The 13,788-nt window shown below is 53.2% G+C and overlaps 1 protein-coding gene across 6 annotated transcripts in view; it reads left to right on the top strand.

The window, feature by feature from the left end:
* Positions 1-13,548, top strand: part of ACTN1 (actinin alpha 1) — a 98,361-nt gene extending 84,813 nt beyond the window's left edge. For 2 of the 6 annotated variants that reach the window (XM_033107518.1, XM_033107521.1), the window contains 12 exons: positions 1,206-1,353; positions 4,381-4,531; positions 5,023-5,131; positions 5,598-5,738; positions 6,778-6,960; positions 7,267-7,401; positions 8,566-8,745; positions 9,454-9,600; positions 10,574-10,654; positions 11,136-11,201; positions 12,395-12,553; positions 12,820-13,548. In XM_033107518.1, the coding sequence (XP_032963409.1) occupies positions 1,206-1,353; positions 4,381-4,531; positions 5,023-5,131; positions 5,598-5,738; positions 6,778-6,960; positions 7,267-7,401; positions 8,566-8,745; positions 9,454-9,600; positions 10,574-10,654; positions 11,136-11,201; positions 12,395-12,553; positions 12,820-12,978 (1,659 nt within the window). In that variant the 3' untranslated portion in view covers positions 12,979-13,548. The remainder of the gene's footprint in view (positions 1-1,205; positions 1,354-4,380; positions 4,532-5,022; positions 5,132-5,597; positions 5,739-6,777; positions 6,961-7,266; positions 7,402-8,565; positions 8,746-9,453; positions 9,601-10,573; positions 10,655-11,135; positions 11,202-12,394; positions 12,554-12,819) is intronic. The other 4 variants (XM_033107520.1, XM_033107523.1, XM_033107522.1 and 1 more) reach the window with 2 other exon arrangements.
* The last annotated feature ends 240 nt before the right edge of the window (positions 13,549-13,788 follow it).

Consider the following 13,788-nt stretch of genomic DNA (forward strand, 5'->3'; position numbering starts at 1 on the left):
AGAAATTATTTATAATCTTACTACCCAGTATCACCTTCGAATTTTTTGCAGATGGGGGGGGGAGATTCTTTTAGTCTTTCTATACAACTTTTAAGCAAATTCTAAAGCATGTTTTATTTAACAAGCTGCTTTAAAAAAATTAACATTATATTGTGACTACCTTTCCATGTCACTAAATACTCTTCATGTCATTTTTTATGTTATTCCTCTATACCCTCTCTTCAGGATTGGGGGAGAAATTTTATGAGCCAGAGAAACATACAAAAGGAAATTTTAAAATTCACCAGGATAGAGCTTTTGCTCTTTCAAATGGAGAATGGAAAACCTTGGGCATATGAGGCAGGAATGAGACAGAACAGGTGAAAAGTGCAAATAGCACTGGAGGGAGGCAGGTTCCCCGGGGAATCTGGAGGAGAAAAAAAAAGGCCCTGGACACTGTGTATGCAGTTTGGACAATTGTAGTCCTTTTATAGGTTCCAGGCTGAAATAGCAGCTTTTAGGTGGCCAGAACCACTGTTTTGCTAGGCAGAGGGTGCCCTGTGCATATTAGAGAAAGTACCCTCCCTCGGGCAGATGCAGCCTGACCCCTGGCAGACAGTGGGGACCAATTGGGGACTTGGGGGGCATGCAGGCCAGGTTCAGCCTGTCACTGCCCAGCCGGGTACCCTTGTGCTAACTGTAGGGGGTGGCCCTATTGGTGGCTTCCTGTCTGAAGAGCTGTGGGGTTTGTGTTTAGCATGTCACTGTTCTCAGACTCTTAGCTGACTCTACCAGGCCAGGGTCCCCAAAGGCTCCAGGCTACTTCCCAGTGCTGGTGAGCAGATGCAGAAATGTGGGAAGGCGGGGAGGCCCCCATGCCTGCTTGCTCTGTTCAGTTCATTGCTCTCTGTACCTGGCTAGCGCTACAAGCTCTATAATTGATTAGAATCCTGTTAGAAATCAGTCCTGGGGCAGCACAGGGCCTTGGACTCTTTCCCCATAAGGCTGGAACCCCAAAGCCCCATAGCTGGGTGGCCCATATGAACTTGGGCCCATATGCACTGCCTAGGTGGCCTGTGCTCAAGAGCCCCGTGGGGTTGGGTGGGTATAGCTGGGTATGGCCAAGATGGGGAAGAGCCTCCTCCTGGGAGGCATGGAGCAGCTGTGGGGGTCTCAGGGGCCCAGGCCCACGCCTGGCCCTGACCTGACACCTCCTATCCCCACAGGACATCAACAATGCCTGGGGCTGCCTGGAACAGGCAGAGAAGGGCTACGAGGAATGGCTGCTGAATGAGATCCGGAGGCTGGAGCGGCTCGACCACCTGGCAGAGAAGTTCCGGCAGAAGGCCTCCATCCACGAGGCCTGGACAGACGGTAAGGCTAGCTGCCTCCTGGCTCCCGGAAGGTTCTGGCTTTCACGCACCCCCAACCCGGCTACCAGCACAAATCTTTCTTTTGCTTTTTGTTAGTTTTGTTTTCTCTTACTAGTTTTTTGGCATTAGGTAAGTTCATTAGCCTTTCGGTTGCCTCACTTTTCTCATCTGTAATGTGGGGATAATATTTCAATTTCATAGGTTTATAAGAATGAAATGAATTAGTACATATAAAGCCCTGAGACGAGTTCCTGGTGTAACACAATGCTCCGTACATGTTAATTGCTGATCGTTCTGGTCACCACACTGATTTCTACTTCCCTGAATCAGTTATGTTGGGGTTCGAACCCTGCCACCTAGAATCACTGTAAACTTGGACAAGTAACTTAACCCCCAGGTCTCATGTCCTCATCTGTACCACGCAGATGATGTGGTGCTTTCTTGTATTAGTTTCCTAGGGCTGCCATAACAAATTATCGTAAACCGGGTGGCTTAACACAACAGAAGCAAATTCTATCACAGTTCGGGAGGCTGGAAGTCCTGAATTGAGTGACAGCAGGGTTGGCTCCTCCTGGAGGCTCTGAGAAGGAGGCCATCTCATGCTTCCTCCGAGCGACGGGTTGCCAGCAGTCATTGGCATTCCTTGGCTTGTCTCTCTCCAATCTCGGCCTCTGTTGTCACAGCTGCTTCTCTCTGTGTCTCTGTGACTGAATCTCCTTTTTCTAATGGAAACACCAGACGTTGGAATTAGGGCCCACCCTAATGCATTATGACCTCATCTTAACCAATTACATCTACAAAGACCCTGTTTCCAACTACAGTCAGATGCTGAAGTTCTGGGTAGATGTGAATTTTGGGGGGACACTATTCAACCCAGTACACCTCCCCATAGGGCTGCAGTAGGCTTAAATGTGATAGTACATTTATGCTTAGTTGAGTGTCCAGCACCTGGAAAGTACTCCGGAAATGGTTGCCCTGGGTATTTTTCCTCCATTGCCTTCCGAGTTCTGTTTCTGGCCTCCAGTTATAGAGAAGCAGAGCCCTTGCCTTAGCACGTGTGTGTCTCCATTACTCTGACCTGGAGGCGCTTGGGCTATGTCTGGTATCTGCTTATTGGCAGGAAAGGTTAACTCCAAACAGAGAAAAATCATACCTGGAATAGTGTCTTCGTCAGAACCTTGGCTGGGGCTGGAGAGGGGAACAGGGCTGCCCAAATCTTAGGGCCCTGCATCCATTTCAGCTGGAGCCCCTGGGACAGACCCCATTGACTGGTGGAGCTCAATGCCCTATGGCTTCCCTACTCAGCTCTGTCATGCTCGTCACACCTTAGGCTGACGATGAAGAGGGATGGCCACCTCCTATGGCCACTGGGAGTGGCTTGGCGTGGTAGGAGATAGGAGTCCGCTGGACTCAGACAGGGGCGCTGGGTTTAGCTCCCCATTGTAAATACATATGCTGGGCTTCGTACACAATGATAGGAGATTGTTGCCCGCCTTCCACTGTGCATGTCCTGGTATGGAGTTATTTATCCTGGTGGGGGTGGTGCAGAGTGGCCGGGGGATGATGGAGGTTGTACCGATTCACCCACATACTTCTATCATGTCCTCTCTGGGGCCAAGGGACAGCTCACAGCAAAGTACAGAGTAGGGATTACCCTGCTGTCCACTTGCCAACCACCAGCAAGGGCATGAGTGACACAGGCATGCCAGCAATAGATGCCGGCACAACCTCTGACGGAAGCAGTCTGGCCACATGCATTCATACCTAACAATGTTGTTGCCTGTAACCCAGGAACTCCATTTCTTAAGACTGTCTAAAGAATTAATCCTAAACATGGGGAGAAGTCTCACGTCTGAAGTTGTTTGCAGTGAGACCATCTATGGTAGTGCAAGCTGAGGGGCCTGATCACCCACAGTAGGGCGGCGCGTGGTTACACCAGTGACGGAATGCTTTGCAGCTGTCAGAGGGGCACATATGAAGACTGTGGAGCCGAAGTAGAAACTCTGATGATACGCTGCTGAATATTTTAAAAGCAGGAAACATAATTTATATATACCCTGTGGTTTTACCACCACATCCACATAAGGAAAGACTGAAAAGGAGTAGATATGCAGGCACATCTGTAATTTTTTTATGTTGTATTATTATTCTGACTTAAAGAGTAGAGGGAAGGAAAGAAATGTCCTGTTGGGCACAGCCCTCAGCCTCGAAGCCCCGCCTTCATTTACAGAGAGGGGCTGAGCATCCATGATGGCTGCAAACACGGGGTAGGGGTGCAAACACGGGGATGGGCGTGCAGACACGGGGAGGGCGTGCAAGAAGGCCAAGTAGGCCTCTTTCCTGTGCAAGTCACTTCCCAAGGCGACTGTTGACTATCATCTAACAACAGTCTACCAGAGGTCATATTTATCTCATCCCATTTTCCTCCCAGGAAATAGAAACCCAAGAAATGTAAGCCCTGCCCACCCATGAAGAGAGAGGGCAGTGCACCTGATGGTTGGAGAAGGCTCTGGCCATTGATGGGTGTTGTGTAGGGTGCCCTGGAGACACCCTGAGAGTAATTGAGGGGAGGGGTCCCTGCAGGGCTGATGGGGGCTAGCAACAATAAGAAGAGAAACTGAAGATGGGGTACCCCTGACTGCTTGGCTTGTTTTTTCCTGGTTAGACCATAGGGCATAGATCCTTGTTTCCTGCTGTTCATAAAGTTAGTGTCATACGCTATACATCCGCCATAGTCCCATGTAGCCTTGGTGTGTAACCACTTCTGAGGCTGCCATGCGTGCTCCATGGAGAATAGTAACTTGCCTGGCCCGACCCCCCTAGTGGCTGTTCTGGTCGCACATCTGCTTTCTCTGTAGATGATTGGATATTGGACATTGGACATTGTAGATGATTGGACATCTCCTTGGGACATACCCTGGAAGTGGAGCTCCTGGGGCCTTGAGGGGTGGGTGGTCAGTTCAGGAAGATGGGGCATCCCTTCAGCCTCCAGCTTCAGCTCAGCCTTGTACCATCTTTCCGAATCCAGGCAAAGAGCTCATGCTGCGGCAGAAGGATTATGAGATGGCCACCCTCTCAGAGATCAAGGCCCTGCTCAAGAAACATGAGGCCTTTGAGAGTGACCTTGCCGCCCACCAGGACCGTGTGGAGCAGATTGCCGCCATTGCACAGGAGCTCAAGTGAGTACGGCCTGCCAAAGGCCGGGCTGCTAGGGGAGATGGATGTGTGGCCCTGATAAGTGAGGAGGGCGGGTACAGCCCAGTGCCTTGGCAGGAAGGTTGTCAATACAGAAGGCGAAGAATGTTCCTCCAGGTGGGGAATGAGCCCAAGTCCCCTCCTGTCACAGGCTTTCGGTCCTTACCTGTAACCAGTGCAGCACTAGAGATTGACCAAGTCTTGGCTCTGAGCTCTCACTGCCCTTGGCAGCTCCCTGATGTTGAACGTCAGATCAAGACTGATGTTTGAGGTGGGGACACTTGGAAAGGACTGGCCTTCTTGGCCTCCTCCCAGTGGTCCGAGAGTTGGGGACTTGGGAGAGGCACCTGGAAGGTCACGGATGAAGGGAGCGCACCTGACCTTCCAGTACCACTAGTGCCCCCAGCCTCAGGAATTGGAGAGCCGGCCGTAGAGGTAGCCTGGGCCACCTGACTCTTTGTCTCTTCCTTCCCAGTGAGCTGGACTATTACGATTCACCCAGTGTCAATGCCCGGTGCCAAAAGATCTGTGACCAGTGGGACAATCTGGGGGCCCTAACCCAGAAGCGGAGAGAAGCCCTGGAGGTGAGGGTCCCCGAGAGAGATGGAGGCCTGCTGCCAGCAGCTCTCTGTGCCCCTTTCTGCTTCATGACTCTGCTGTGGGCCAAAAGGCTCCACTGGGTCCCCTAGACCTTCCCCAGCTCTGGCCTTAGTGTTGAAGGCTCACATTGGCACTGGCTTTGGGCTTTGCTCTGTGGAGATGCTTCCTCTCTTGCCCTAATCATATCATTGCCCTGGTTTAGTGCACATAGCCCAACCCCAGGCATCTGAACACTTTCCTGATTCTAATGTGGGGTAGTCCGTACACTCCAACTAAAGACCCAGTGGCCCAGAGAGCTTGTTCTTTCTGTCTGAATTAGTCTGGTGTTTCCAGACCTGGACCCCCTGGGGCTGGCCAGGAGGATCGTGGAGGCTTTTGGAGGAAGGGGAGGAATTCTGGATATGACTCTGCGAAACATCTCCCTAACCCCACCCCATTTGGCACTTCCAGCGGACAGAGAAATTACTGGAGACCATTGACGAGCTGTATTTGGAGTACGCCAAGCGGGCCGCACCCTTCAACAACTGGATGGAGGGGGCCATGGAGGACCTGCAGGACACCTTTATCGTGCACACCATCGAGGAGATCCAGGTGTGCTGCAAGCCCCTCAACTCTGGAGGCCGGCTCCCCCACGGTTATCCGCGGCCAGTCCCACTCCTGCAGCACTGCCCCTGTGGGGAAGAGGACTAGGGACAGCGTCCCAAGGATATTATAGATTCAAAACCTTTGCATTTTGCTTATTTTGATTAGGTAATATATGCACTTGCCATAAAATCTAAAAGGTAGAAAGAATATGCAATAAGTTCTTGCTCCTACCCCTTGTCCCCCAGCCCCCAATACCCCTGCCCTGAGGTAAGCACTGTCTCTGCATATGCGAGCAAATCTATTTATTTTTTAAACTTTATTGGGGAATATTGGGGGACCGTGTGTTTCTCCAGGGCCCATCAGCTCCAAGTAGTTGTCCTTCAATCTAGTTGTGGAGGGCGCAGCTCAGCTCCCAGTCCAGTTGCCATTTTCAGTCTTTAGTTGCAGGGGCCACAGCCCACCATCCCGTGCGGGCTTGAACTGGCAACCCTGTCGTTAAGAGCTCGCACTCTAACCAACGGAGCCATCCTGCCCTCCCCAATATATTTATTTATTAATACTTTCTTCTCCACACCCTTTTTTACACAAAAAGTAGTTTTTATTATCTACCATATCTTGAACCTTTAACAGTTATCTTGGAGCTTGTTTCATATCAATATGCAGCTTCCTTATTCTTCTATACAGCTGCAGAGTGTTAGATTGAAAGGGTTTTACAAAGCGCTGAGGAGGTCAGCTGGAGCAGGCCTCAGGGCACCCCTTGTCCCTGACCTGACTGTGGGGGTGGTGAATGCCCCAGGGTCGCTGCGACTTCACCAGCGCCAAGCGTGAAACTATTGCTTTGATGGCTTTGCCTTCACCTTCCATGGCCAGCCCTGCCTTCCTGGTTCTTAGCTATGAGAATCCTCGGTTGACGCCTCCAGGTCTCTGGGGGCCCTTCCACCCATTTGTGCCCTGGGACCTGCAGGGCTCCCTTTGGTCATCTTGCCCATGGAGGCACCAGCCCCTCCAGTCACAGTGCTTCTCCTGCATCTTCATCTCTGTCCAGGGACTGACCACAGCCCATGAGCAGTTCAAGGCCACCCTCCCCGACGCCGACAAGGAGCGCCTGGCCATCCTGGGCATCCACAATGAGGTGTCCAAGATTGTCCAGACGTATCACGTCAACATGGCGGGCACCAACCCCTACACAACCATCACGCCTCAGGAGATCAATGGCAAATGGGACCATGTGAGTCCAAGGGCTGGGTGGGGCGTTGGCTGGGCCATTGGAAGTTTCATAAGGGTAGGGATTTGTGTCCCTTTTTTGGTTGATTGATTTGTATTGATTTCTTTCTTTTTTCTTTTTGTCACATAGTCAATACTCGTTATCCATCAAGATAATAAATGACCTGCATTTCTAGAGGAGGTCAATGTCTTCACTCCTGTTCTGTTACTGACTGGCCCCTTCCCTTCATGGGTTCTCTGTTTCCTCATCTGAACTACGGGGCAGATGGCTGGCCCCATCCCCAATGTCCCTTGATTGTTCCTGCCCCAGGTGCGGCAGCTGGTGCCTCGGAGGGACCAGGCCCTGACGGAGGAGCATGCCCGCCAGCAGCACAACGAGAGGCTACGCAAACAGTTCGGAGCACAGGCCAATGTCATCGGGCCCTGGATCCAGACCAAGATGGAGGTGGGTCTCATCGTGGGAGGCAGGGATGGGGCTTCCGGCCCTTCCCAGCACCATCCCAGACGGACGGGCTTGCCTTGTCCCCTCCCGGGCAGGACCCATGGAGGACTGTTGGCCCTGAGCCCATGACTACTCTGCCCTCCTGCAGAGGGTGTGGAGCTCATGCGGGGAAGCCTGCAGGCTGATCCCACTCTCTGGCTTGGGAGCAAAGACCCACACAGGGACACCACGGAAGAGCCACATGAGAAAGTCCCGCAGAGGGATCAGCGCCTGGGTTGCTGACTCAGCTTACCCTTATGGCTTATCTGGCTGACCAGGTCTCTGTTCCTCCCTTACCACTGCTCCTGAGCAATGAGTTTGGTCAAAGAAGATGATCTTCCCAGAGACAGAACTGAACCTCGGGCAAGCGTGGGACATTTTGCTGAATTGTGTGGTGCCAGATAGCAGGGTGCTATAGATCAGGGAAGGGACATCTCGGGTGTCCCTCTGGGTTCCTTGAGGGCAGAGCCTAGGTTGAGTTCATGTTTGTGTCTCCCCTGCACCCCACCCCCCCATCTGCTTGGCACATTGTTCATAGTAGGTACTGAGGAAATAATTGCTGGATTGAATTGAGTGCATAGAAAGTACTTTCACAAAAAGGTTTGTTTACACGGATGGAGGACAGACAAAAAACAAGGGTTAGACCTGGCCCATGGAGATGGGTGGATTGAGCTGGGCCAAGGCAGGCATCCTAGTTGCAGAACTGTAGGCTCATGGCCACTGAGGAGGTAAGTCAGGTGCAGTGAGGCCGTGAGGACCTGGCTCAGTGGGCACAGCAAGGTTCCCTGAGATGAGCGGTGGTCAGGAATAAGGCTTAGGAAGGGAGTCTGGATAGCCAGCAGAGATTAGGTTAGCAGCTGGGCTTACATTCCCTTCCTGAGACTGACAGGAGGTGTTGCATCCAGTGGTAACAATGTTTGTTACACACCTCTACGATGCTATTGCCATACCAAAGAGCCCCCATGCTGAATGTGTCTAGCTCCAGGCTTACTAATTACCCGATGGGCTCCCTGGTGCTAGGGTGGGAGCCGAGAATCATCTGAGGGGTTGACCAATGATGTGGGGGCCCCAGTCTCCACCCCAGGGGCACAGTGGGGTCTGACAAGGGTCTCCTTCCTGGGTGAGCAGGAGATAGGGAGGATCTCCATTGAGATGCACGGGACCCTGGAGGACCAACTGAGCCACCTGCGGCAGTATGAGAAGAGCATTGTCAACTACAAGCCCAAGATTGACCAGCTGGAGGGTGACCACCAGCTCGTCCAGGAGGCACTCATCTTTGACAACAAGCACACCAACTACACCATGGAGGTGGGTGGTGCAGCCTTGCTCTCTGGGGAGGAAGCCCCACTGCTCCCCCATCCTGGGTCGGGGCAGGGGGCTGGCTATCATCTTCCAAGGAAACTGGCCATAGATTCTTGCTTTGGAGGGAAGCGGTACTCACTTCTGCTCACCCCAGGAGTTCTGGGTCTTTAATCCTCAATGTCTTCTGGATTTCCCAAGGAGCTTGTTGGCATACAGATTTTCAGAATTTGATTTCCTGGGTCTGGGGTGGGGCTGAGGAATCTAAATGTTTAATAATCACCCCAGTGGTACTGATGCTGATGGTCTCCAAACGCTGGCTTAGGCACCTACATTCGAAACGACTACTTGTTTTGACCTTGAAGGCATATGTGTGTGGTTATGGAGTTGGATGTTCAGAGAATCACTCAATTTTTTTGTCCGTTAATCTTCCACTACCAAATTTGCCTTCCTCCTAACCTGACCCACGCTGGCCGTTCTGATCTCTGCTCTGCCAGGCAGAGGCGACCACCCTGCCCATGCTTCCCTCTTCATCCTCTGGGTCCTCTGTCCTGGCACATTGTCCTGGTTCCCCTGCCTCTGCTGAAACTGTGAATCTGGGTGGAAGGCAAGGTTTGATTCCTTTGACCATTGGACGGTCAGGGGAAGGAGTGGACCGGGGCAACCTGGGCCCAGGCCTGCGGCCCCTCTGCTGACAGGCCCCTTGCCCGCTCCCAGCACATCCGCGTGGGGTGGGAGCAGCTCCTCACCACCATCGCCAGGACCATCAACGAGGTGGAGAACCAGATCCTGACCCGGGATGCCAAGGGCATCAGCCAGGAGCAGATGAACGAGTTCCGGGCCTCCTTCAACCACTTTGACCGGGTGAGAGACCCACTCCCTGCACTTGCTTCAAGCAGCCCCCTGCCCCAGGGCCCTGGAGGGCACTGCCCAAGGGTGTGGGTAGCTATGCCGGACCCAATTCCTGGGCAGGTGAGGAGGAGGAAGAAGGAGAGGGAGGAGCTGCCATCAGCCTTCCCTGACCCTGTCCTGCACGATGCTGGCCTTGGAAAGCCAGTCCTGGTATCCCATGAGCCTCTCTGCTTTCCTGGAAAGAGCTCATTATGGGTGGAGAGAGAACACCTGACCCCTGCTCTCCTATCGTGAGTCATCAGTCCTTGGGAGCAAGGCCACCATAGCCTCGAGTGAAGGCTTTTGGCCCCTAGCTGTGGGGACTGTCCTTTGCCTATGCCTCAGGACAGAGGAGCAGAAGCTCCCTCCTACCCCACCCCACCCCTGGGACAGCCTTTGGGATACTCTGCGGGATGTTAGAGTTGTCAGCTGGGTTCTCATCCTGCTCTGGGACAGGCCAGGTTTTACATGGGTGCCCCTCCCAGTGCCCTGGGGCTTTGGGGTGACCACATAGGGTGGGAGAGAGCATGGGGTAAGGTGCTGCCCACCACCCTGCCTGCTTCACTGCCCTCCTGGTCCCTGACTGGGTGAAGCCCACCTGGAAGCTGGGGTGGGGCATCAGGCTGGGTGTGGGCTGGGCACATCTGGGGGCTTCTCACCCACATGGCTCACTGTGCTCCCTTCTGGCCTGCTTCCCAGAGCAGGGTTTCGTGTGCCAGGGAGAGGGCACCCATGGGACCACGTCCATGTGTCTAACCGTGTGCACTTTTATTTCCCTTCCTCCCCTACCCCATCCACTATTCCACCCTCTTCATCCGCATGCCTGTGTCCCTGTGTCTCCCCACACGTGCTACCCTTCCCCCCGGGGCATGGCCCATCCCCTCCCCTCACGGCCTCCACCTCCCTGGCACCGCATGGCTCGCTGCCTGGCGCACGGCGGCCCCAGGATCACTCCGGCACGCTGGGTCCCGAGGAGTTCAAAGCCTGCCTCATCAGCTTGGGTTATGATATTGGCAACGACCCCCAGGTACTTGCCTCCTGCATGGAGCACGCTCAGGGGTGGCATCCGGGGCGAGAAATAACGCGTTTCTCCTTTTTCTCTTCTCTGTCTGTCTGGATCTCCCTGTCCCCTCTTTCCTTGGGCCGTGGGGCTCGTCATCTTCTGCTGTCCCCACCTGGCTCCTCCTCCCGCTACTCCGACCTGTGACTCTGCTCTCGGTTTTCTTTCGTGGGAACCTGCTCCGTGCCTGCCTTCCTCTCTCCTCGCCGTTCTCCATACTGTGGACGAACTTTTGCATCTCCCTGCTCTGTCTTCCCTCCTTCCTGTGGACATTTTCCCCGGTTGTGTATTTACATCTACTCCTATGTTTCTTGCCCCTTCCTGACCCCGAAACCATACACCTCATCCTCCCCTCTGGCCCTCTGTGCCCTGTCTTCCTGGCCCCGGGCCGGCCCTTTTTCATTCCACCTCTGACCCTCCTTGTGTCTTGGTGCCACTGCCCACACAGAAGAAGACAGGCATGATGGACACAGATGATTTCCGCGCCTGCCTTATCTCCATGGGTTATAACATGGTAATGTAAACCCCACTCTCTGTCCTGGTGTGGAGCAGCCAGCTAGCCACAGAGGCCAAGTCCTAGCCGTGGAGTCTGGAGGCCCTCAGGCGAGGGGCTGCCCTCCCCAGCAGCCTCAAGATTGTGGTCTTTGGAAGATGGCGCCTTGAAGGCAGAGCCTAGCTGCAGGGCCTGTATGTCCTGGAGGCCTGGCCTTCTCACCCCAGTCTGTGCCAGTTTATCTTCGGTATTTACTGTGGAGACAGGCTTTCTCACTCCTACCATGGACAGCTGGGTTGGCCCATGGCTGGTAGGAAGCACTGGTGGTTTGGACATTCTGGCTTTGGATTGGCTTGCTTCGTCTTGTACAAGGCGGGGAAATTTCTTACCATTCCCTTGGTAGTGGCTCCAGCCAAGCCCGCCACCCTGTGCCATTGCCCCAGGCTCCTCCCCAACCTTCTCAGCTGCCTGGCCTCACACAGGCCTTCCGAACAGTGCACAGACCTTAGCTGGGCAGCCAGGCGACGCCTGGGCCATGGTGCAAAGTGCAGAGCTCCTGGGCGGTCCAGCGCAGGGGCAAGAGCATGGGCTCAAGGAGTAGTTAACCCAGAAGTAAATCTCAGCTCTGCCATCACCAGCTTGGGGGCCAGGATGAGGTGAGAACTGTTGTAAGGGTTAAACGAAGGAACCTACATGAGTGCTGTGCACTTGTCTGGCACATGGAAAGTGGGAGAGCATAGGCTGTGGAGCCAGACTGCCCAAGTTCAAATCCCAGCTCTGCTACCTACTGGCTGTGTGACCTTGGGCAAGTCGCTAAGCCTGTCTGGGCCTCAGGCTTCTCATCTGATGGAAATGATAAATACCTAAATTGTATGGTTGTGGTGAGGGTTACGTAAATTAAAATATACACCGCGCTTAGAATAGTGTATGGTATGCAATATATGCTGTGTGTTGTTGTCTTATTATCAGCATTTTCATAACTTGCTCTAAGAGGAGCCCAGGCATTTGTAGGGGGTGGGAAGCTCTGAGCCGGGTCTTCACTGGTGGGTGTCGCTGTCATACCCTCAGGACGACCCAGGTTAGGTCAGGGGTTGCTGTGCCCTCTAACGGCCACAGGCTACTCTGAGCCCCCAGGGGCTTCAGGTCCCTCTGAGAAAGTCCCAGCAGGCTGTGGCTCAGAGGCTGACAGGCCTGGGCTTGGCTCTTCTCTCCAGGGAGAGGCAGAATTTGCCCGCATCATGAGCATTGTGGACCCCAACCGCTTAGGGGTAGTGACATTCCAGGCCTTCATCGACTTTATGTCCCGTGAGACAGCTGACACAGATACAGCAGACCAAGTCATGGCTTCCTTCAAGATCCTGGCTGGCGACAAGGTGCGTTGCTGTGGTGTGGGTGGCGAGCTGGGTTGGTAGGCACAGGCTGGGCTGGGATATGGAGGGGAGATTGTGAACACTTGGCATCACCCCTTCATACAGGGTCCGGCAGGGCCCCACGGTATGCAGGTATACATATGTATGTGGGGGGGTGTGTGTCCGTGTCCGGAAGTCCTAGGAGGGCGCTGGAATGTGGGACAGTGCGGTTCACAGCTGCTGGGCTTTGCGGCTGCCCTGACCGGCTGTCCTGACCACTCTCTCCGCAGAACTACATCACAGTGGATGAGCTGCGCCGGGAGCTGCCACCAGACCAGGCTGAGTACTGCATCGCACGAATGGCCCCCTACACTGGCCCTGACGCTGTACCCGGTGCTCTGGACTACATGTCCTTCTCCACGGCGCTCTACGGCGAGAGTGACCTCTAACCCCTCTAACCCACCCAGCCAGTCCTACGCCCTTGCCCCCTGCGCCCTACCCGTGCGAGCCCTGCCCTGCGCCTCCGCTGTCCCCTTTCTCCCGCTAGGGTTCTGCACTCAGCCTCCAACAGGGCGAGCTGGGACCCACGCGGCATCAAGCCTCCCTGCCCGCCAAGTGACAGTTTACAAATTATTTTCTGCAAAAAAAAAAAGAAAAAAAAGTTACGTTAAAAAAGCGAAAAACAAAAAAAATGCATATTTTATTATAGAAAAAGTATTTTTTTCTCCACCAGACTTAAATGGAAAAGAGGAAGAATTAACTATTTGCACCGAAATGTTTTGTTTTGTTGTGACATAGGAAAATAACCAAGCACAATGTTTTATTCCATCCTTTTTATCAATTTTTTTTTCTATCTGTTCCATCTGCTGTATTCATTTCTCCAATCTCATGTCCACCTTGATGTGGGAGTGGGGGGGTAGGGGTGGGGGTAATCTTGTCAAAAGGCACATTGGTGCATGTGTTTGCTAGCTCACTTGTCCATGAAAATATTTTATGATATTAAAGAAAATCTTTTGAAATGGCTGTTTTTTAAGGAAGAGAATTTATGTGGCTTGTCTCATTTTTAAGTTCAGAGGTGTGATTAGCCTCTTCATCAGCACACGCTTTTTTTTTTTCTTTTTAATTTTAATATTGCCTATTATTAAAAATGGTCAGGACAGAATTGGTATTGCTTGGCACAGGCCATATTAAAGCAGCAACGATCCCATGGCTTGCTCCTTGCTTGCTGTTTCACAGACGTGTGTGTGTGTGTTCAAGGA

The sequence above is a fragment of the Rhinolophus ferrumequinum genome, chromosome 6 (assembly GCF_004115265.2).
Source record: "Rhinolophus ferrumequinum isolate MPI-CBG mRhiFer1 chromosome 6, mRhiFer1_v1.p, whole genome shotgun sequence".
NCBI classification, from domain to species: domain Eukaryota; kingdom Metazoa; phylum Chordata; class Mammalia; order Chiroptera; family Rhinolophidae; genus Rhinolophus; species Rhinolophus ferrumequinum.